The 23,056-nt window shown below is 35.2% G+C and overlaps 1 protein-coding gene across 2 annotated transcripts in view; it reads left to right on the top strand.

Moving 5' to 3' along the window:
- Positions 1 to 23,056, top strand: part of LOC149798796 (conserved oligomeric Golgi complex subunit 3-like) — a 122,699-nt gene extending 99,643 nt beyond the window's left edge. For both annotated transcript variants that reach the window (XM_089957685.1, XM_089957684.1), the window contains 3 exons: positions 8,867 to 9,073; positions 15,274 to 15,372; positions 17,243 to 23,056. In XM_089957685.1, coding sequence (XP_089813811.1) covers positions 8,867 to 9,073; positions 15,274 to 15,372; positions 17,243 to 17,275 — 339 coding nt within the window. In that variant the 3' untranslated portion in view covers positions 17,276 to 23,056. The remainder of the gene's footprint in view (positions 1 to 8,866; positions 9,074 to 15,273; positions 15,373 to 17,242) is intronic.

Raw genomic sequence — 23,056 nt, 5'->3', positions numbered from 1 at the left:
CATTTTGTTAATGCTTGTTGTAATTAAAGTATTAACTAACCCATCTTTTGTAATTTTCATTGCCTGTTACATTAATAGACTAAATTAACACTTGGAAAAATGTACACTACTTGCTTTGGCGACACTTTTTGAAAATTGGCGACAAAATATTGAGGTTGGCGATTTTTTTTGCGACAGCTTTTTAAACGCCAGGACCATCCCTGCAATAGAGTCATGTTCAGGTCTCAAATTTCATTTATGCAATACCTGAAAGTCCAGATGTTTACATTGTGTTTTAATGAGTTGCCATTAAAGATGTCAGACTTTTAGGAAAAGTCACCTGGATACCCATGGATCCTAATGACCTGTTTCCTGGGTATTTCATGAAAAGGAAATTATATGTGAACTTGAATAGCTTTGTTGTAAGTTCATATGTGTTAACCTCTGAGTGGTATAAGCATAATTATTACTAATATGAGTGGCAAAAAAGCGCAATCTGAGTATAAAAACAGTAATCTATATATTAATAAATCCACTCTGAAGGCCTAAGTGGTTAAAGCGTCCACCTTGGATGCGGGTTTAAACCGCAGCCAAGTCATACCAAAGACTTATAAAAATGGTACTAGCAGCTGCCTCACTTGGCACTCAGCATTAAGAGGTTAGTGTTAGGGCTGGTCAGCCTGGTGTCATGATAATGTAACTGCATGGGGGCTACATGTCTGTGGCGTTATGCCCAAGTGCTTGACATCGCTAAAAACTGCCACAATGCAGACATCGTAGTGATATGACTGAAATTTTTTTAAAGCTATGTTAAAAATCCAAAACACAAACACACAGATTAAATAGGATCTCTTGTTGAAATCAGAATTTCTGGTATTTATGTATTATCTAAAAATAATGAATAAATAACAAATTAACTTCAGATAAAAATGGGTACCTCAGATGTCACAAGATTGGTGGTAACCAGGTGGAGCATCATCCATATTCTGTAGTGGCACACTAAATGTGTGGATCAAATGTCACAACATGGGTGGTTACTAGAGATGTCAAGATTTTAGAAAAAGTCAACCAGGTACCCAGCAGTCCTAATGATCGATTACCCAGGTACCCGATCAAAGGGAAATTATATTAAAAGAAGTTCATATGTGCCATGCACCCCCCCTCCAAGAGGTATAAGCATAGGTATTACTAATATGAGTGGCAGTGCAATCTCTCCTAAAAAGAGTGATCTGTATATTACATGCCATAATGACAGAAAACCGTATGAAAAAGTATTAAATTTACTTATGCTACTTAATTAGATCTGCAGTTACGGTAGTTAAAATGCTTGTCATAAATTGGCTAAATTCATGTGGATTAGAACGAGAATGCAAACAGAAAGCAAATTGATAAATTATTTATATCATTTTAATTAGTCTACATGTTTAGCATTTGCTCAATGGTAGTAAAGTCAAGTCCACAAATTCTGAATGCTGTATTATATCACGGTAAAATTCCTCTTTCAAAATTTGTAAAGCACTTTTCATTTGTCCTTTTCCTGGTGCAACATTTTCTTTACAGAATCTCTATCCTCTAATATTTTTCAGTTATATAACATCCATGAGTCACATCAGTAAAACTCGTTTCACTTCAAGATATTTGGTGCCATGTTTTTCAATACAGACTGGTCTGCTACCTCACTGTTTATAAAGCTATAATTAATCTGTGACACATGGTTCAAAATTCTTCAAAACATGTTATGTACAGTTAATATAAAATAAGGCAACTGTTCGAGTACTTAGCCATATAGTCGCACACATTGACAATATGAAGATCATTAGACAGAGGTCTATAAGTGATCAATGTCACATGACACAAGCCTCGAACTGTACTTGTTATTTTGTGTCTCACTTGCTCCTGACATCGCCAGATGTAATCTTTGAACTCAGAAACTTTTTTTTTTTCTTCACATGAACTAAACAGGTACCCTATAGCTAATTTTCTTACCTGGGTAATTATGAATGTATGGGTACCCGACACACCTTTAGTGGTTACCAGGTGGAGTAGCATAAATATTATGTAGTAGCACATTAATGAATTGTGTGTGGTTTCTCAACTTTTGTACCTAATTATTTAGTGGTAAAGTAATATATTAGGAGAGTTGGATTTTTTATTAGAAAATATTACTTTGGGAATTTCTTTTAAAAAGTTAAAAAGTCCTTGAAAAAAAACAACACCCAGTGGCCGTATGAACAATGTTTTCTTGGTTTGGGTTTGTGTTTAGGTCATTTTTTCACATGCTATTGCCAGTATTTAGATTGTAATGTGGAGCATTACGGCTTTCAGTTAAAACTGGCTCACTGACAAATATATTTCATGGTCCAGTGATTTTGGGTTAACCTTGGTTTACAGCTGTACACATTCACTATTACCTATAGAGTTGTATAACTTGGTATATTGCATTCATGTGTACTACAGCCTTGAATGAAATCTATGCCACTGTGACTTATATTTAACCGATTCGGCCCCGATCCCGTCCATAGGCGTGATGAGGCTATACCCTATTTCCAAACTCTGCAGCATCAAGGTCATTTAAGATACACCAACGTGGGTGGTATTTTAGAAAAAGCAGACACATATAGCTCTAAAATGATACCAAATAATCTGGAAGTTCTAGTTGCACTACAAAATATAGAGGGAAAAACCTCACTTTTTGGACCCGGTTTTATTTCACCCGAAATTTGCTCGTGGTCAGAATGCGATTTTGTGTCCGGATTTTAAATTGTCTCCATATGAAAATGATGGGTCCATTAAGCAAAAAAAACACACAAAAAAAAGAAAAGAACTCCAACTTTTACCCTTCTGCTCATGTGCAAGCAAAATAACCAATGGAAAATGATGTTTCTAATACAGCTAGGCATTAGTCACATGGAAAATCTGTTGAAAGCCGATGTATTACGATGTATTCAGAAATAGCCCCCCAAATGTCTTTCCTACGCACATTTCAGGTGAAAACAACAAAAAAATGGGAAAATTTTGGTGACATCACCAAATCTGAATAGTACTTATTTATTTCATCATTTGTGCATCAGTATTGCACATAAGTTACAAAAAGAGCCATTCTTTGACAATTTCTAAGAAATTTCCATAAACTTGATTAACCGATTCGGCCCTGATCCCGTCCGTAGGCGTGATGAGGCTGTACCCTGTTTCCAATCTCTGCAGCATCAAGGTCATTTAAGATACACCAATGTGGGTGGTATTAAAAAAAAGCAGACAGATATAGCTCTAAAATGATACCAAATAATCTGGAAGTTCCAGTTGCACTACAAAATACAGAGGGAAAAACTTCATTTTTTGGACCCGTTTTTTTTTCACCCAAAATTCGCTCGTGGTCGGAATGCAATTTTGTGTCCGTATTTTAGACCTTTTGGCCTCAGATCTAAGGCAAACCGGTCTTAACTGCACACAGACAGGTGATTCTTTGCAAAAACTACGATAAGGTGGGCATTCGGAATAAATTGTGGTCTCCATACAAAAATGATGGGTCCATTAAGCAAAAAAAAAAAAAAAAAGGACTTTTACCCTTCTGCTCATGTGTAAGTAATTTAACCAATGGAAAATGATGTTTCTAATACAACTAGGCATTAGTCTCATGGAAAATCTGTTGAAAGCCGATGTATTCAGAAATAGCCTCCCAAATGTCTTTCCTACGCACATTTTAGGCAAAAACGACAAAAACCTCTGGGGCCGAATGAGTTAATGGTTCAGTGTTTTGTGCTTGCCATTGCATTTGTCCCCATTTTTTGGGGTTAGGATTTGAATTTAGACAGTTTTATCAAATACAATTGCATGTAGAGTTACACAAGTTGGTATTTATGTAATTTATTTTCAAGTAATAGACTTTTTCCCAGAAATTTTTTCGCTTGCTTATATTTCACAGTCTGATAATTTGGGTTGACCTTTGCATTTAGCTATTTTATCCAGCTACTTTTCCGTACAGATTCATTTCACTGGGACATATATATCGTAAGGAATAATACAGCTGTTGGTGATTAACTGTGTTACTGTGACCCATATTTAATGGTTCATTGATTTGTGCTTACATTGCACTGAGTTAATTTTTGGACCATTGTGTTTGTTATTTCTCAGACTCTGTGGCATGTAGTCATGTAAGTTGGTATTTAGATGTGACAATCCACATTCAGCAAAGATGGCTATCGCAAGAATACAAATGAATTTACAGTATTCATGGATTGCCACAAGCCATTTGCATGTATGATAGCACCCATCTTGAAAGACCATCCTTTCTACCCTCAAAACATATTCTTTCAAGACAGGTGGTCCCTCAAAATAGTGGTCTTTCAGGACAGGTTTGACAGTACCACTGTTCGAAGTTTTCTTGTTCTATCTTATATGTTGCACGGCCTTAGCATTTGCTGCATTATACAGTTGTTGTAATCATTGATTGCAGTTCTTTCTTCCAACTTTGTTTTAAGTACTGTAAATAAAATTAGTACAAATTTCCAATTGAACAGAGTGTATGATGTTACACAATGTGTCATGTCAAAGCAAAAGCCGATGCTGACATCACAACTTTGCTGATGCTCTAAAAAATTACTGTTGGATTATAGCATGCATTCCTTTCATAGCTGAATATATTGCAAGTACATATATACAGTATTTGTTATATGTTAGACAGCTTTTTGTTTATGCTTCGATAATTCTTCTGCCATATTTTTTTAATGTGATCCATATAATAAAATTAAAAAAGTGTATTTTGAGACAATGCTACAGAAGGTGTGCCCACATTTGGTTATTGTCCTTTTCAGATGAAAAACTGGGCTGTAGCATTGTAAGAAATTTTCATCTTTCATGTATTGATTTATTTTGTTTCAAATGAAATAATTCTGTAAACAATTTCCATGGTAATAAATTTTACAAAACATTTCAGTACTCATGAAAGTCAGCAAATCAGTTTTTTAATTTGTGGAAGAGTTTTCCAACTGGAGCTGGTCTAAAGTGGTGAAGTTTTATTGTTATATATACTTGCCAAATACATTTATGATAGAAACTGTCTTGAAAGACCATCCATTCAAACCCCAACACATGTTCTCTCAATACAGGTGGTCCCTCAAAGCAGTGGTCTTTCAGGACTGGTTTGACAGTATGACTGTTGGTGGGATTTTTTTCATATACATTGCACGTCCTAAGCATTTGTTGTAATTGGTTATTGCAGTTCTTTCTTCTTTGTTTTCAGTACTGTAAATAAACTGAGTACAATTTCCAAATGAACAGAGCGTATGATGTTACACAATGTGTCCTGTCAAAGCAAAACCAATGCTGACATCCCAACTTTTCTGATGCTCTAAAAAAATTACTGTTGGATTATAGCATGCATTCATTTCATAGCTGAATCTGTTGCATGATCATATATACAGTAGTGTTATTAGACAGCTTTGTTTATGCTTTGGTAATTCTTCTGCAATATTTATTTCATATGGTCCATATAATAAAATATGGTATATAATATTATACTATCTTCTTCTTGTATTAAAGAAAGTATCCCCATATGGCCTTTGTCCTCTCCAGATGAAGAAAGCATTCAAATGAAATAAGTCTGTTATAAATTTTCATTGTAATAAATTTTTGCCAAACTTTTCATTACTCTTGAATGTTTCCCACTGGAGTTGGTCTAAAATGGTGAAGTTTTGTTACGGTATATGCTCACTTATAATTCAGGTCCAACTGCATTGACCGTGATTTGCCAGCACATTATGCAGTGGCAAATGATGGTCTTTGTTGTTTGCAATCAGACCTGACTTGTAAGAGAACATATACAACATCATTAGTTTTGAGGGGTTTTAGTTCCACTTAGTAAATTATGTTTCAATCTCATAGTCCTTTACACATTTCAGGAGATTATTTTCATTCATAAATAAAATTGCTCAGAAATTTAAGTCCATTAAAATTTTTGCCAGCAATTTTTAATGATATTAATTTTATTAAATAGAGAAATTTTTGATGAAGTTAAAAAAGACCACATGCATATGGAAATATTTCAGGTCAGATTTTTGAAAAATCTAGCCCATCTTAAAATACTTTTGGCACCACCATGTTGTTGAAGAATCTCTGAAGGGTTCATTGTGTCATGAGGTCAGTTTATGTTCACTACATTACCGTATGCATTGCCGCTAAAAAGGTTCAAGTGAAATATTTCAATAAAATAAATAATTGAACCAAAATAAACCTTGTTATATATGCTTTTAATAATTAATCTGGGATTTGAGGTTGTGATAATTTCCAATATGAGTGAAAGAAAAAGACGATTATATAATCAAAAAAGACGATTATATAATCACTGGATATATCACTTATAATCAGATAAATCATGCATTATTTGGGCTGAAGTAAGTAAATAGTGCTGTTGTTCAACATGTAAGAATCATAGGTTCATCTGTGTCGTACATGTAGCTGTTGTGAACAAACTGACTTTGTGACATTGCATACCATTTTAAATGTTGGCCAACACTGACAGTAAAAATATGGTCCTTGCAAATGATTTATCTCATTCTAGCTTGGAGATTTTATAAAACCTATCTGCTACATAATACATGTAATAATACAATACAACATGCTACATAATGCATGTAATAATAAAATACAACATGCTACATAATACATGTAATAATACAATACAACATGCTACATAATGCATGTAATAATACAATACAACATGCTACATAATACATGTAAATAATACAATACAACATGCTACATAATACATGTAAATAATACAATACAACATGCTACATACTACATGTAATAATACAATACAACATGGACTTTCTTCTTTAAGTCAAAATCATGTTTGCAATCATGAATAAGTACCCAATATATTAATTTATGGAGAGGATTGAGTTTTCATTACAGCCCACAGTATTTTATTCATGGGCTACCATTATTCATGAGAGACTATTTTTCATGGGCTACCAGTTTTCTTTGGCTACTATTTTTCATGGTCTACCTGAAGTCATGGGATACCAGTTTTCATGAATTTCAAGTTTAAAGACACTTTGATCAATGATCAGTCTGTAATAAAAATAGGAAACCTTTCCCAATCAATGAATATAAGAACTGATAAATTTTTTATACTTTGCAAAACAATGAAAGTTTAAACATTTAAACTTTTGAAAATAAATGAATTTAAAGTAAGTAATCAGTCCTATGATGTCATTTCCCACTATACAGGAAAAACTTGCAAAAATGCCCTCATGTTTTTGATTTGTTGTTTTCAACATAATAAATCTACCTGGCCTTTCAGTATCCTGAAAGTGCTACAAACAGTTGCCTTCCCAGTCAAAGAGCATCAGTTAGGGTGACCCTCTCTGTTTAACACAGTATTGGGACCCATGCACCTGGATTCTCTTATTGCTAATAGATCTGTATGACTTTGTGCAGGTGTTAATGACAATCTGTATGACTTTTGACTTTTTGCAGGTGTTAATGACAATTTTTGGTGAATACCATATGGGGCACAAAATATAACACCATCTGTACACAAAATACAACACCATATGGGTCACAAAAAAAACATTATCTGGGACACAAAATAGAACACCATCAGGGACACCAAAGACAACACCATCTGGGACATTTTGTGAGCTATAGCATTACATGAAAACTGCATAACATTTGTGATCACTGCCATCTCACTTATGTCCATGTTGGTTCAAGTCTCGGGCTCAGCCAATATGGGTATATCAGAAAGCTTGCCATTAGCTTCCAGTGGGTCTTCCCGGGGTTTGCCTGAGTTCTTCCTCGACCTGATAAACTGGCTGCAGCATATAGCTAATCATATGCTGGAATACGACATTAAACCCACAACAACAACAACTTTCATTTTGTTTTTCTGTGAAGTTAGTCTTCTGTACTACAATATTAACAGTGCTACAATCCTAATATACTGAATCACTCCATCAAACTTTATTATCAGATGAGTTAGGAATAGTACACAAAATGGAAAGAAGGCTGTATCTTGTAGTAGCTAGTAACAAACCTGAGAGACTTTATATTGTATCAACTAGTAACAAACCTTAGAGACTGTATCTTGTAACAACTTGTAACAGACCTCAGAGACTGCATCTTGTAACAGCTAGTAACAAACCTTAGAGACTGTATCTTGTAACAACTTGTAACAAACCTCAGACACTGCATCTTGTAACAGCTAGTAACAAACCTCAGAGACTGTATCTTGTAACAATTAGTAACAAGCTTCAGAGACTTATCTTGTAACAGCTAGTAACAAACCTCAGACTGTATCTTGTAACAACTAGTCACAAACCTCACAGACTGTATCTTGTAACAACTAGTAACAAACCTCAGAGATTTTGTATAGTAACACACCTCAGAGACTGTATCTTGTAACAACTTGTAACAAACCTCAGAGACTGTATCTTGTAACAGCTAGTAACAAACCTTAGAGACTGTATCTTGTAACAACTTGTAACAAACCTCAGAGACTGCATCTTGTAACAGCTAGTAACAAACCTCAGAGACTGTATCTTGTAACAATTAGTAACAAGCTTCAGAGACTGTATCTTGTAACAGCTAGTCACAAACCTCAGACTGTATCTTGTAACAATTAGTAACAAGCTTCAGAGACTGTATCTTGTAACAGCTAGTAACAAACCTCCGAGACTGTATCTTGTAACAACTAGTAACAAACCTCCGAGATTTTGTATAGTAACACACCTCAGAGACTATCTTGTAACAATTAGTAACAAGCTTCAGAGACTGTATCTTGTAACAACTAGTAACAAACCTCAGAGACAGTATCATGTAACAGCTTATAACAAGCCTCAAAGACTTGTAACAACTAATCACAAAAGCCTAAATGTTTCTTCAGGCCAGTGTCATCATCAGTATGATGTCAGAAGAAGAAATCAAACAAGTAACGTTACGTCAGCAGCCATTTGCCACTCCAGAAAAGGTGCATGACAATGTGGCAGAGACATACAAAATCATGAAGACTAAGCTGGTTGTAGTGAGGCGGAGCATGTCACTTTACCTGGCCAACAGAGACACAGAAATGATCCTCTTCAAGCCCATCAAGGTCAGTTTGCATGGGATATATACACAGGTAGGGTAGTTAAAATGTATTTGCCAGAATTTCTGAGAGAAGATTGTGAATCCGTAAGCTGTCTGAGGTTTAAAATTCGTTCCTTATTTTGTCAGCAAATTTTGAAACTTTCCAAACTGTGCTTCATTGTTATTCTTACATGATGATTTTTATTTATTAGTTTTGAAAGATATCCAGAACTAATTGTTTCACAGTGTTGATTTCTGGAGTAGATGTAAAACAGTTTTACAAATGTAATCTGCTTTAGGATTATGTGTCATTACTAATGTAATACTGTCCACCTTCAACTGGACAATGTTTTTCTCCGTTAGAGTTTCTGCTTCAGGTCTGTGTGTGTCCACCTACAGCTACATAATGTCTTTCTCACATATCTATCATGAGATGTCTGCTTCAGGTCTGTGTGTGTCCACCTACAAGTAGATAATGTTCACATATCTACCATAAGACGTCTGTTTCAGGTCTCTGTGTGTCCACCTACAACTAGATAATGTTCACATATTTACCATGAGATGAATACTTCTGGTCTGTGTGTGTCCACCTACAGCTAGATAATGTCTTTCTCACATATCTGTCATGAGATGTCAGCTCAGGTCTGTGTGTGTCCACCTACAACTAGATAATGTTCACATATCTACCATGAGATGTATGCTTCTGGTCTGTGTGTGTCCACCTACAAGTAGATAATGTTCACATATCTACCATGAGATATATGCTTCTGGGCTGTGTGTGTCCACCTACAACTAGATAATGTTCACATATCTATGATGAGATATATGCTTCTAGTCTGTGTGTCCACCTAGAACTAGAAAATGTTCACATATCTACCATGAGATGTCTGATCGGGTCTGTGTGTGTCCACCTACAAGTAGATAATGTTCACATATCTACCATGAGATGTATGCTTCTTGTCTGTGTATAGTTAATAATGTCCACACACAATTTGATACTGTCATGCTACCATCATTACTTAGAGATGTCAGTTTCAGGAATATGTATAATTAACAATATCTACCTACAAGGTGACCCTGACTTCCTGTATGTTATTAGAGATTCAGGACTGTGTATAGTTAATAATGACAACCAACAACTAGACCATACCTTCCTTCCATATTTACCTATAGCTGTCTGTTACTCATGTTACACTGCCTTCCTTCTATATTTACATATGGGTGTCTGTTACTCGTGTGACACTGCCTTCCTTCCATATTTACCTATAGGTGTCTGTTACTTATGTGACACTGCCTTTGTGCCATTTTTTCCTAGAGATGTATGCTACTCGTATGACACTGCCTTCCTTCCATATTTACCTAGAGATGTCTATTACTGATGTGGCACTGTCTTCCATATTTACCTAGAGATGTCTGTTACTCATGTGCCACTGCCTTCCATCCATATTTACCTAGAGATGTCTGTTATTCATGTGCCACTGCTTTCCTTCCATATTTACCTAGAGATGTCTGTTACTCTTGTGCCACTGTCTTCTATATTTACCTAGAGATGTCTGTTACTCGTGTGCCACTGTCTTCTATATTTACCTAGAGATGTCTGTTACTCATGTGCCACTGTCTTCTATATTTACCTAGAGATGTCTGTTACTCATGAGTTACTGCCTTCTTTCAAAATTTCTCAAAGATGTCTGTTATTCATGTGCCACTGCCTTCTATATTTACCTAGAGATGTCTATTACTGATATGGCACTGTCTTCCATATTTACCTAGAGATGTCTGTTACTCATGTGTCACTGCCTTCCTTCCATATTTACCCAGAGAAGTCTGTTACTCATGTGCCACTGTCTTCCATATTTTCCTAGAGATGCCTGTTACTCGTGTGCCACTGCAGCTGACAAGTATTGCAATTGTTATCAAAAACACCTGACATTTTGTTCTTCAAAATAGCACATGCCACAAAATACAAACCTTAAAATAGCTGGTGACATCCAAGTTATGCAACAAAGTCCATTTGATACACTCTAGCACAAGTGTTACATTTGTGGAACTTAATTTTTAATTGACATTGTTAGGCAGGATTGTACTTGTGTACTGTTTACTGTGTACTGTTTATTCATATACATACACAAAGATACACATTCATATGCATGCATGGACACAAACATACAACAATGCCTAAATGGTAAGAGCAAGAGTAGAGATACACTTGTCAGGGAAATGAGAATGAGTTTTATTGACAGTGTAGATATCAGTATACCTTTGTCAGGGGAAAGGGAATGAGTTTTATTGACAGTGTAGATATCATTATACCTTTGTCAGGGGAAAAGGAATGAGTTTTATTGACAGTGTAGATATCAGTATACCTTTGTCAGGGAAAAGAGAATGAGTTTTATTGACAGTGGAGATTTCATTATAGGGGCCATCCATTTTGTACATATGCATGGAGTTTTTTTAAACCCAAATGCATACACTTGCATATGGGGGGGTCTACTGATAATGTACATATGCATAGGAAATGGGGTGGGGGTGAAACATCAATAATAATTTGTCTAATACATAACCCATTCAACTGGGTTCAGTTGGCTACTGAATTTTAGCGGACACTAGACAAACTTTTTAGAGTTATGCAGCTTATTTCTTTGATGCAGCCAGGCATTCAACTTTGGTGGACTATCGTGTTTATTAAACACATTAATATTATTAACCCTTGATCGTTTCTGCATGGATTAAATATTAGCCATTCTATAGAATTGGGGGGGGGGGGGCATCAAGCTTACATAAGCAGGTGGATGGGTGTAGAAAAGTATGCATGTGTACACGGATGGGGAAGGGGTCAAGCTTTGGCAGATTTGTGCATACATACTAAATGGATGTCCCCATTCCTTTATCAGGGGAAAGAGAATGAGTTTTTTTGACAGTGGAGATTTCAGTATACCTTTGTCAGGGGAAAGAGAATGAGTTTTTTTGACAGTGGAGATTTCAGCATAACTTTGTCAGGGGAAAGAGAATGAGTTTTTTTGAAAGTAGAGATTTCACTATACCTTTGTCACGAGAAAGAGAATGAATTTTATTGACAGAGTAATGAATGAGTAGATAAATACAGAAATATACTTTCCTGATGTACAACAACTCCCAGTTAATTATGTCTTGTTTGTATACATGTTTGTATGGGGATTTTGCCATTTAAGAGGACAATCCAGACTATATAAAAATATGTCTATAAAAATATACAGATTAAAAACTGCACAAATCTTTGGAAAGACAAACACTTCCAAATAAAATAAAACTAGTTTGAATGATTAAAACGCAAAAGGTACAATTGTTGATATTCTTTAATAAAGAGATAAAAAAGGTAATATTGTTGATATTCTTTAACAAAGAGATAAAATAGGTAAAATTGTTGATATTCTTTAATAAAGAGATAAAAAAGGTAAAATTATTAAAATATTGGGTCAAAATTTGTTATATAAACTGCATGGTCCTGAAGAGTCCAGTATTTTGCCTTGTGTCCATCATCAGAAAGCTTCTTTATCAAGCCTACATAAAGCAAAGTCTCTCAGGGTGGACAGAATCTACTACACTGTAAGTGCACACTCTGAGGTTCACCATTAAGGAACTATGGATGTGTTAGATACATGTGTCCTACATGCAGACAAAAGAATGCTACCTCATCTCACGGTTTGTTCTATTTGAATGGTGCCACTCTTCACTAATAGGTTGGATGTTCTGAAACTTACATGAGAGTTTTCTGTCTGGGTATTAGACAAGTAGACAGAACAGATTAATATCCTACCTAAAGATACTATAGGGGATCTTCCATTCAGAAAAGTGATGGCAAGATAGCTATGGCTGCTTCATCAGCCCTTTCATTACCCTTAATACCAGTGTTACAAAGAAGCCAACAGGACAATACAGAATTACTTTTTTTAGATGTTGTAATTAGATCATGCTTCAGCACAACTTGGGAAATTAACAGATTGTCAAATTTAAGATTTTAAATGACATTACCTGTGGAAAAGGAATCTGAAAATGTAATGAAACAAGGGGTTGATGAGTTTAGTATTCTATATATAATTCATTGATTTGAGAATGGCTGTAATTTCTGTGACAAAATTGAGGCTGTATTCAGTATATGGATAGAGTTGGCAGCAGCAACCTCGTTTCTGTCTTTAAAACTATCTGTATACAGGGACATATGGCCACAATATGAGGCCCAGGTGTCATTGAATTTACTTGGAAGAATGTGAGGAATGGTAGAAGATGTTTCAAATTGCCAAAGGTCAAATATTGTTATGGGTTAATAGGCAATATGTTGATTTGGGAATAGATGACTTGGCAGTACTGGGTGTGGGATTTAATAACCATGTTGGTAATTTGGGAATAGACAACTTGGCAGTATTGGGTGTGGGATTTAATAACCATGTTGGTAATCTGGGAATAGACAACTTGGCAGTATTGGGTGTGGGATTTAATAACCATGTTGGTAATCTGGGAATAGACAACTTGGCAGTACTGGGTGTGGGATTTAATAACCATGTTGGTGACCTGGGAATAGACAACTTGGCAGTATTGGGTGTGGGATTTAATAACCATGTTGGTAATTTGGGAATAGACAACTTGGCAGTATTGGGTGTGGGATTTAATAACCATGTTGGTAATCTGGGAATAGACAACTTGGCAGTATTGGGTGTGGGATTTAATAACCATGTTGGTAATCTGGGAATAGACAACTTGGCAGTATTGGGTGTGGGATTTAATAACCATGTTGGTGACCTGGGAATAGACAACTTGGCAGTATTGGGTGTGGGATTTAATAACCATGTTGGTAATTTGGGAATAGACAACTTGGCAGTATTGGGTGTGGGATTTAATAACCATGTTGGTAATCTGGGAATAGACAACTTGGCAGTATTGGGTGTGGGATTTAATAACCATGTTGGTAATCTGGGAATAGACAACTTGGCAGTATTGGGTGTGGGATTTAATAACCATGTTGGTAATTTGGGAATAGACAACTTGGCAGTATTGGGTGTGGGATTTAATAACCATGTTGGTGATCTGGGAATAGACAACTTGGCCATATTGATGGAGATTAATAGCCAAGATGATGGTTTGAGAATGGACAGCTTGGCAGTATTGGGTGTGGGGTTTAATAACCATGTTGATAATCTGAGAATAGACAACTTGGCAGTATTAGTGGGGTAAATACTGGTAACCAAGATGGTGATTTGAGAATAGACAACTTTGCAGTATTGGTGGGGGTTAATAACCAAGGTAGTGATAAGGGAGTTGACAACTCTGAAGTCTTGGTGAGAATTAATAACCAAGGAAGTGATTTGGGAGTTGATAACTTTGAATTATAGATGGGGATCGATAACTAAGGTAGTGATTTAGGAATAGATAACTCTTACTGGCAGTATAGACATTTGAAGCATCTAAAAGAGGACATACTTGTGTGCCTGAAGGTGGAATGGCGTTTGGTTTCTGACTGTACAAAATTTGGTATTTGGGCTTAACAGACAACAAAATTTGGTATTTGGGCCTACAGATGACAGAATTTGGTATTTGGGCCTACAGATGACAAAATTTGGTATTTGGGCCTACAGATGACAAAATTCGGTATTTAGGCCTACAGACGACAAAATTTCAGTTTGAATGGATTAGAGGATAATTTGGAAGTGTACTAAAGAGCAAGTTTAATTTGTCTGAGGTTGTCTTCGTTCATTTGTTTCATTGTAGAGGCTTTCTGAAGGGGAAGTTCTAAATACTCCCAGACAAAGTCTAAGTCCCTGATTGTGTATCGGATCAGGTATCTGAAGCCCCAATTAAATGACCACCTATCAGACTTAGAAATCATTTAAATTTGTAGATGGTTCTTTTCATGTAAAGATAAGCTGCTGTTTTGCAAAACAAATTGGAATGCCTTGATCAGGTTGTTACTAGAAACGGGTCTTATTTCAAGGTTGGTTGAAAGGATAGGGTTGTACTGTTAAAAAAAATTCATATAGTTCCTTGCTATGTTCCAAGTAGCAAGTCTATCATGATAATTAATTCTGTGTTAGAATTGTTACGCTGATTGTAAGCCTTGGATATTTCCAAATGTTTAATGCCATTTTCAGCACCACTGTACCAACATTCATATTGACATTATGGTAAATTCTGGAATATTGCTCTATTGCATTTTTATATTGTCCACAAGGTGTTGATTGTCGTCTGTCATTCCAGGTGAATATACAGCAACGGTTTCAGCAGATGATGACTATCTTGACTGAGCACTACACAGAGGAGGACCGACAGATTGTGGCCTGCCCCAGTTTAGAACAAGTAAGTAATGGTACTGTCATGACAGACTAAATCATAATACAGTAGTAACAGTAAATTCTTGTGAATCCATACATGTGATATATCCTGGATTTACCAGGAATATCCTGGAAAATTGACATAAAAATCAAATTTTCCCATTTATTTTTGTCATACCAGCTGGTTGCTGCAAGGTAGAGTAGTTCCTGCCCATCATCTGCATCCATACATATCTAAAGCCTTGATGCATCTCAGTCCTTCTTTTTCATTTGGTCCTGGGGCCCCAAGTGGCCAAGTGGTCTAAAGCGCTCTCCGTTACGGGTCACTGCCATCTGGGTTTGAGTCTCAGATTCAGCCAATGTAGGTATGTGAGAAAGCTTGCCAGTAGCTTCTCATGGGTCGGTGGTTCTTTCCGGGGTTTTTCTGGGTTCTTTCTCCACTATTAATACTGGCCGCCATGTATAACCTATCGTGTGCTGAAAAATGGCGTTAAACCCAACAACAACAACATCATCATTTGGTCCTGGGCAGCAGTATGGACTGGGTTTCATAGTACCCATTGCCTAGGGAGGTGGCTAAGGGGGCGAAAATTTGTACATATACGTTACATTATTTGCACAATCCTGGTCAGATTTTGTGTAAATCTCATGACCACCCAGTATGCATACAATTATACCTGAAAACTTGAAACTTAGTGGGGGGGGGGATGCATCTTGATGGGTACTATACCTTCATCTCAAAAGTCAGTCACTATGAGCCACACTTCTTGCTTCACTGACTTTGGTTAAATTTTTTATGTTTGAGGTTTATTTCTCAAACGCTGTTAAATACTAGAATTTATTAACTGTTTTGTTGTATGTATCTATTTTAGAACCAACCATTACAACAAATTAAGGTAATTGACCTACATTTCACATTTTACTATCTTAGATTATGGTTGCCAGATTTGTGAAACTTTGTCGGGATGCAGATTGGTAAATACTAAACTCTTAAAGCAAAACGAGGTCTCTGTAAAATATATTTCATGCTCCAGTTATTTATATTTGAAATTTAGTGTTCATTTTAGTAAAATTCATATTAGAGTGATAAAACATTCAGAATTAGATGCATCTCTTACATTTTACTTCTAAAAATGGTCACTGTGATCTACATTTGATGCTTTAAATATTTGTGTTTAGCTGATGACAACAGCTCTATACATACACACGTGCTTTTTATGTTGGAAACTGCTAAAAGTTTTCTTAGGGTGAGCTGTGGAATTGATTACATCCTGGTGTGATAGCCAGTAAATTTAATATGTTAGTGGCATAAAACTTTTAATGAAGTTTTGGCATACAGCGGATCAGAAGTATAGAGAGTCATGTTTACTCATCCAACTTGTGGACATTTGACTTTCCATGTAGTACAATGCCATGATCAGAGAGAGTAATTTGTGATTATATAAACTTGTGTTTAGCTGACATGGTTAATCCAGTAAGTACCAGGCATGGCTTGTATTTCCTGAAAAGGCTATATCAGACACAGTCTGCATTTCATGAAATAGTCTACATCAGGCGTGGTTTTAATTTCATGAAATAGACTATACCAGGCTTGATTTGCATTTCATGAAACAGACTATACCAGGCTTGGTTTGATTTCATAACAAAGACCATATTACATTAACTGTTATACATGTTTCATCTTATTTTCAAACAAATATCATTTCAGGGAACATGTGCACAATCGTCTGGCCTATATTATCTACTGTGGTATCTCAGGCAAGATATAAAATTATTGTTGAAAATTATTGAGAAATGACTTAAGAGAATGTTTAATGGCTGAAGTAGACAAACACTTGTGTCTTATAATTGATCAAATTCTCATCTCTTATGATTGGTATTTTTATCTGTTTCAGATCAATCTTCTTCTGTCTTCAACAAAGGCTTAGAGAATGCTGAAAGCAGTCATTATTTTGAACTGGAGTTATCTCCCATAGTTCATCATTGGACCCTTATTTGACCAGTTTCAATTTTGCAACGGCGGATCCAGACCTCTATTCTTCAGAGCCTAGGACAGAGAGGGGGACCAATCATGTAATAATGAAATCTGGATTTATCTTTTTTTTTACATTCAGATTAGTAATTAAAACATCAGTCTCAGCCCTATCAAAGTGATTGTTGTATTTAGAATGTATTCCCCTATAGAGACACTTCATTAGTAAGAGGTGCTCTCTTGTCTAGGTTAGGGAGAGGTGGAAACAGCAGTGTGGCATGCAAATAATTGATAAGTAAAAGATTATATCCGTTTCTCTAATAATGTAAACACAAAAATTAGAATGTTAGTTTTACAGGACAAAAGGAATCTGCATTTGCCATTTTAAAGTTCTTACCACCAGATCATTTTCACTAAGCAACCTAGCATGCTGGTCTTTCAGTTTTTGTATTACACATTAAAATATGGCCATCATTACTAAAGTAAATTCGTCACAAAAACTGCTGAACAGAATTTAAGCAAATTTACTAATTGTGTTGATTCACCATCAAATAGAGCAGCTGTGACCATCTTGAAATTTTTTTTATGAACAAGCCTCCTAAGTGGATTGTTGTATCAATATGAGGTTTACACTGAAACATTTCTTTTGAGATTTAGTTTGTCCGTAATGAAAATGGTGTTGATCTGACCTTATTAAATGGCTGTCATTGGTGTCATCTTTAAAATCTTGTCATCTCTTCTCCTTCTCAGCAGATAGTCTTCTTAACATGGGCTTCAAATTATTTTTGAATTTTATCTAGTTGTTCCAAAATCAAAATTGTACCCGTATGACTTCCCAATATGGCTTCTGTGGTGGCCATCTTTAAGATATTTGTTTCTTTAATTTTCATCAAGGGTTGGTTGTACTGATTTGGAACTGTTACTAAAACACTTTTTACTAAAGATTATTTTTTCTATATTAAAATGATAACACTCTTACCTCGAAAATGTCTGCTAAGCAGCCATCTTTTTATGGCTACAATTGAGTAGCAGGTTTTGTTGACTTGGAGGTTTCTATACAACACAATAATAATTTGTAGGTGGTCGTAAACTAAAATGGGACCTGTAGTGACTCATTGATTAGCATGCTGGACTCGCATTCAAATGAGCATTGGTTCAGATCCTATTAATGAAGTATCTTGGTTAGGCTGCAAACTTGACCAAAAATAATGCTGAATTGACCTCGGTCATGGCCATCTCCACAATATCTTGTTACTACAAATCCTCCTGAGTGAAGGGTGGCTTTGACATGGGGTTTTCATTAAAACACATCATATCATATTGTCCTGCATAAATTGTGACTTGGACATAGGATTTTGATTAAAACACATCATTTGATAGTAACTTGTCCTGCATCAATTATGACTTTGACATTGGATTTTTATTAAAACACATCATCAGATAGGAACTTGTCCTGCATGAATTTTGACTTTGACATTGGATTTTCATTAAAACACATCATCTGATAGGAACTTGTCCTGCATGAATTTTGACTTTGACATTGGATTTTCATTAAAACACATCATCTGATAGGAACTTGTCCTGCATGAATTTTGACTTTGACATTGGATTTTCATTAAAACACATCATCTGATAGGAACTTGTCCTGCACGAATTTTGACTTTGACATTGGATTTTCATTAAAACACATGATATTATAAGTATCTTGTCCTGAATGAAAATTATGAAGATTTGACTTCAACATTTCCATACTTTTGGGAATGAGGTTGAAAACCAGATTTTCTTGCATTTTTGTACTCCACTGAGCAATGAAACACAATGACATATACATAAGCAAAAGAACTTTTGAGATATAAACAAGTTGGTAGCAAGTCATCTGACATTGATCTCAAGGTCACAGGCCTTGACTTCAGTATTAATGAGTGGATATTAAGTGGTCTGTCATTGATCTCCATGTCAGAGGTCTTGACTTTTGGTTTTAATCAGTTGATAGTTAGCACTCTGGCATTGATCTCGAGGCCTGACACCTTGACTTAGGGGTTTCAGTCAGAATTGATCTCAAGGTCTGAGGTCTTGATTTGAGGTTTTAATCAGTGAACTGGTCTCAATGCCTGAGATCTTGATTTGAGGTTTTAATCATTGAACTGGTCTCAATGTCTGAGGTCTTGATTTGAGGTTTTAGTCAGTGAACTGGTCTCAAGGTTTGAGGTCTTGATTTGAGGTTTTAATCATTGAACTGGTTTCAAGGTCTGAGGTCTTGACTTTACATTTTAATCAATGGATTGTTAGCATGATAACACATATTAGCATTATTGTAATTTATACAATCCAGTTTATCTCAAAAACTTTGTAAATGGTGCCAACTTAGTATTTTCATTTTTTTCCTCAAAACAAATTTTTCTTTTTTTAACCAATTTTGGCATGTGGTTATTTTTTAAACCAATCATGGTATGTTGTTATTTCATGACAGCATATGAGACCAGATCTCGGATCTTCTCCAGTATCCATGACATCTTGTTAAAAGTCAAAGGTCTTTGATATGATTTTTTTTATATGATTTTTTTACTGCCGCACTTTTTTGTGAATATGTTGAATCAAACATATATGGAAACATTTTGGTTATCAAATTAAGTTTGAGTTTCACAAGATGATGGTGTCATTGGATAGCAGTTACAAGGAATAAAAGGAGGAAAGACACAGACTTGATGTAGATTCCTACAGAGTCCTTTAGGAAAGAGAGCATCACTCCCTTTAGGAGACTCCTGCTTTTTTTGTCTGCATTACCTACATTTTAAAATATTCACACGTGTGATTGTTTTTTAATTAGAGATAAAACTTTAGTAAAGTAAAACCCAGATCGAATAGTGAGCAGATGAAATTGCCAAATTGTCAAACGAATTAAAGGATTCTGAACTGAAAAAAGAAATCAGATGTTGCTCATATGCATTTTTTTCCGGAAATACATTTTAACTGTTCTGTTGCACTTGTTCTTGAGAAGCACTGTACTATGCAAAAGATATTTGCTTTTGTTGTCTTATTAACCCCGCGAGCACAGGTGGCATCTGTCAACCATCCCATAACACAGATTCCATTGAACTGCTGACCAATTCATTTCCCAGCACGGTGTTAATCATTATATAGTTGAGAGGCTAAACACGAACTTACCCAACTATAAACACGAACTTACCCAACTACAACCATGCCGAGTTGAAGGTCTATATAACTTTGACTTTCATATCTTGCTAATGATATACTGTACACAGTTGTAGGTCTATATAACGTTGACTTTCATATCTTGCTAATGATATACTGTACACAGTTGTAGGTCTATATAACTTTGACTTTCATATCTTGCTAATGATATACTGTACACAGTTGTAGATCTATATAACTTTGACTTTCATATCTTGCTAATGATATACTGTACACAGTTGTAGGTCTATATAACTTTGACTTTCATATCTTGCTAATGATATACTGTACACAGTTGTAGGTCTATATAACATTGACTTTCATATCTTGCTAATGATATACTGTACACAGTTGTAGGTCTATATAACTTTGACTTTCATATCTTGCTAATGATATACTGTACACAGTTGTAGGTCTATATAACTTTGACTTTCATATCTTGCTAATGATATACTGTACACAGTTGTAGGTCTATATAACTTTGACTTTCATATCTTGCTAATGATATACTGTACACAGTTGTGGGTTTATATAACTTTGACATTTTCATCTCATGTTTATGATATACTGTACAAAGTTGTGGATTTATATAACTTCGACATTTTCATCTCATGTTTATGATATACTGTACAAAGTTGTGGATTTATATAACTTTGACATTTTCATCTCATGTTTATGATATACTGTACAAAGTTGTGGATTTATATAAATTTGACATTTCTGTTCCATGTTTATGAATTTTCCAATACAATATGGATCCTGTTTCAATCAGTGGAACATATGTTAACACAAAAATGTCAGTTTAAAGGGATGGATATGCAAATAAATATGTGTAGTATTCTCTATTTTTCCAAGGGATCAGTCACATTACTAATCCAATACATTACTATCAGTCACATTATAATCAGATACATACACTATCAGTCATGTTACTAATCAGATACATACACTATCAGTCATGTTACTAATCAGATACATACACTATCAGTCACATTACTAATCAGATACATGCACTTTCAGGTACAGATGCATTACTAATGAGATACACTACCAGATACATTACTAATCAGATACATATACCATTAGATACATACACTATCAGATACATTATTAATCAGATACATACACTATTAGGTACATACACTATCAGATACATTACTAATCAGATAAAAACACTATCAGTCACATTGCTAATCAGATACACTATCAGTCACATTACTAATCAGATACACTATCAGTCACATTACTAATCAGACACATGCACTTTCAGGTACAGATGCATTACTAATGAGATACATTACCAGATTCATTACTAATCAGATACATACACTATCAGATACATTATTAATCAGATACATACACTATTAGGTACATACACTATCAGATACATTACTAATCAGATAAAAACACTATCAGTCACATTGCTAATCAGATACACTATCAGTCACATTACTAATCAGATACACTATCAGTCACATTACTAATCAGACACATGCACTTTCAGGTACAGATGCATTACTAATGAGATACATTACCAGATTCATTACTAATCAGATACATACACTATCAGAAACATTATTAATCAGATACATGCACTTTCAGGTGCAAATGCATTACTAATGAGATACTCTACCATACACACTACTAATCAGATACATATATTACCAGATACATTACTAATCAGATACATACACTATAAGGTACATTACTAATCAGATAAACTATCAGATGCATTACTGACAGATTACTGTTGTTATTTTAGTGCAAAAGGTGATCATTATTTGTGGGCAATTTGATGGGAATATTAACATTTCTTATTGTTCATTATTTTGAAGAAAATATATTTATATGGAAACATCATGACCCTGACCATTCTGTGAACTTGCCTGACCTTATATATATATATATATATATATATATATATATATATATATATATATATATATATATATATATATATATATCAGTATGTAATATCACTTTGTAATTACTGACTTGATCTCTTAATTGAATGTGGGTGTGTACAGATATGCATATGTTTAGTGCAACCCTTTTAGGAGTGTGTTTACAAGTGTGCATGTGTTTAGTAAAGTCCTTTTTGCAGTGTGTATACAAATATATATATGTGTGTGTGTGTACGCCCCCCTTGGGCTGGGTGTAAAATTTGGGATTGTAATGACTGATTAGGATGATTAAATATATATCTGCCCAGATTTCCTGGAGCTCCATGGTCTGGGGGTTTCTGTCTATCTTTCAGCACCCCCTGCCCCCCCCCCCCCCCATTAAAATTGTCAGCAATTTACTGTTGGCCCTTAGACTGCAAGTCTGACCCAGCAAGTATGGGGACAATGCTGTTGTATAGAAAAATTCTAAATAATGAATTGTAGAGCATTTGTATTGTACAGAATTTGCATTGTACAGGATTTACATTGTTGTAGTATGTGTTACAGAAATATTTTTATTCTTAGGTTTGTGCTGGATTTTGTATGGGGTTATCATTTTACAAACTGCCTTTAGTGATGTACAATAAATTGAATTACCGACA

This window comes from Sinohyriopsis cumingii, chromosome 5, assembly GCF_028554795.1.
Source record: "Sinohyriopsis cumingii isolate HCF-2022 chromosome 5, ASM2855479v2, whole genome shotgun sequence".
In the NCBI taxonomy this organism is placed as follows: Eukaryota; Metazoa; Mollusca; class Bivalvia; order Unionida; family Unionidae; genus Sinohyriopsis; species Sinohyriopsis cumingii.
This window is presented reverse-complemented; position numbering and strand designations above follow the sequence as displayed.